The sequence below is a fragment of the Engraulis encrasicolus genome, chromosome 4 (assembly GCF_034702125.1).
Source record: "Engraulis encrasicolus isolate BLACKSEA-1 chromosome 4, IST_EnEncr_1.0, whole genome shotgun sequence".
Taxonomy (NCBI): Eukaryota; Metazoa; Chordata; class Actinopteri; order Clupeiformes; family Engraulidae; genus Engraulis; species Engraulis encrasicolus.
This window is the reverse complement of record NC_085860.1, coordinates 36551519-36551940: the sequence shown is the minus strand read 5'-3', so window position 1 is coordinate 36551940 and position 422 is coordinate 36551519. Positions and strand designations below refer to the sequence as shown.

The 422-nt window shown below is 38.4% G+C and overlaps 1 protein-coding gene across 1 annotated transcript in view; it reads left to right on the top strand.

Annotated features, from left to right (window-relative positions):
• abcc8 (ATP-binding cassette, sub-family C (CFTR/MRP), member 8) overlaps positions 1–422 on the top strand; it is a 118651-nt gene continuing 118229 nt past the window's right edge. The window contains exon 1 of the mRNA XM_063197349.1: positions 1–24. Coding sequence (XP_063053419.1) covers positions 4–24 — 21 coding nt within the window. The 5' untranslated portion in view covers positions 1–3. The remainder of the gene's footprint in view (positions 25–422) is intronic.

Sequence of the window (422 nt, the reverse complement as noted above, 5' to 3'; positions counted from 1 at the left end):
AAGATGCTTCCACGATACAAACCGGTAGGTTATGCAAATCCCCAACTCGTCTGTTGCCCTGTAGCCTACCTTGTTCCATTGCCTTGTTGCATACTAATAGGAGGCTAATTTATGTTTGGGTAATTGGGTGACAATGTGTAATTTGAAGATATATTGAGTTCTTTGTTTTTACCCATTGCATTGTGAACAACGGTGCGTCAATGTAACATAATGTACTCCAAACACCTTTTATGAGATGGCTGAATTTACCTTTCCTTGCTCCACATTATAAATCACATTGATGCGTAATGGGAGGCGAAATAAAACAAACGCCTTCATCTTCAATTTGCGTTTATCACTGTAGGCCTATGTAAGGTTGAAGAAATTTGATTATTATAGACATCATAATGTCAAGAGTTTTGCACATGCAACCGTTCCATGCT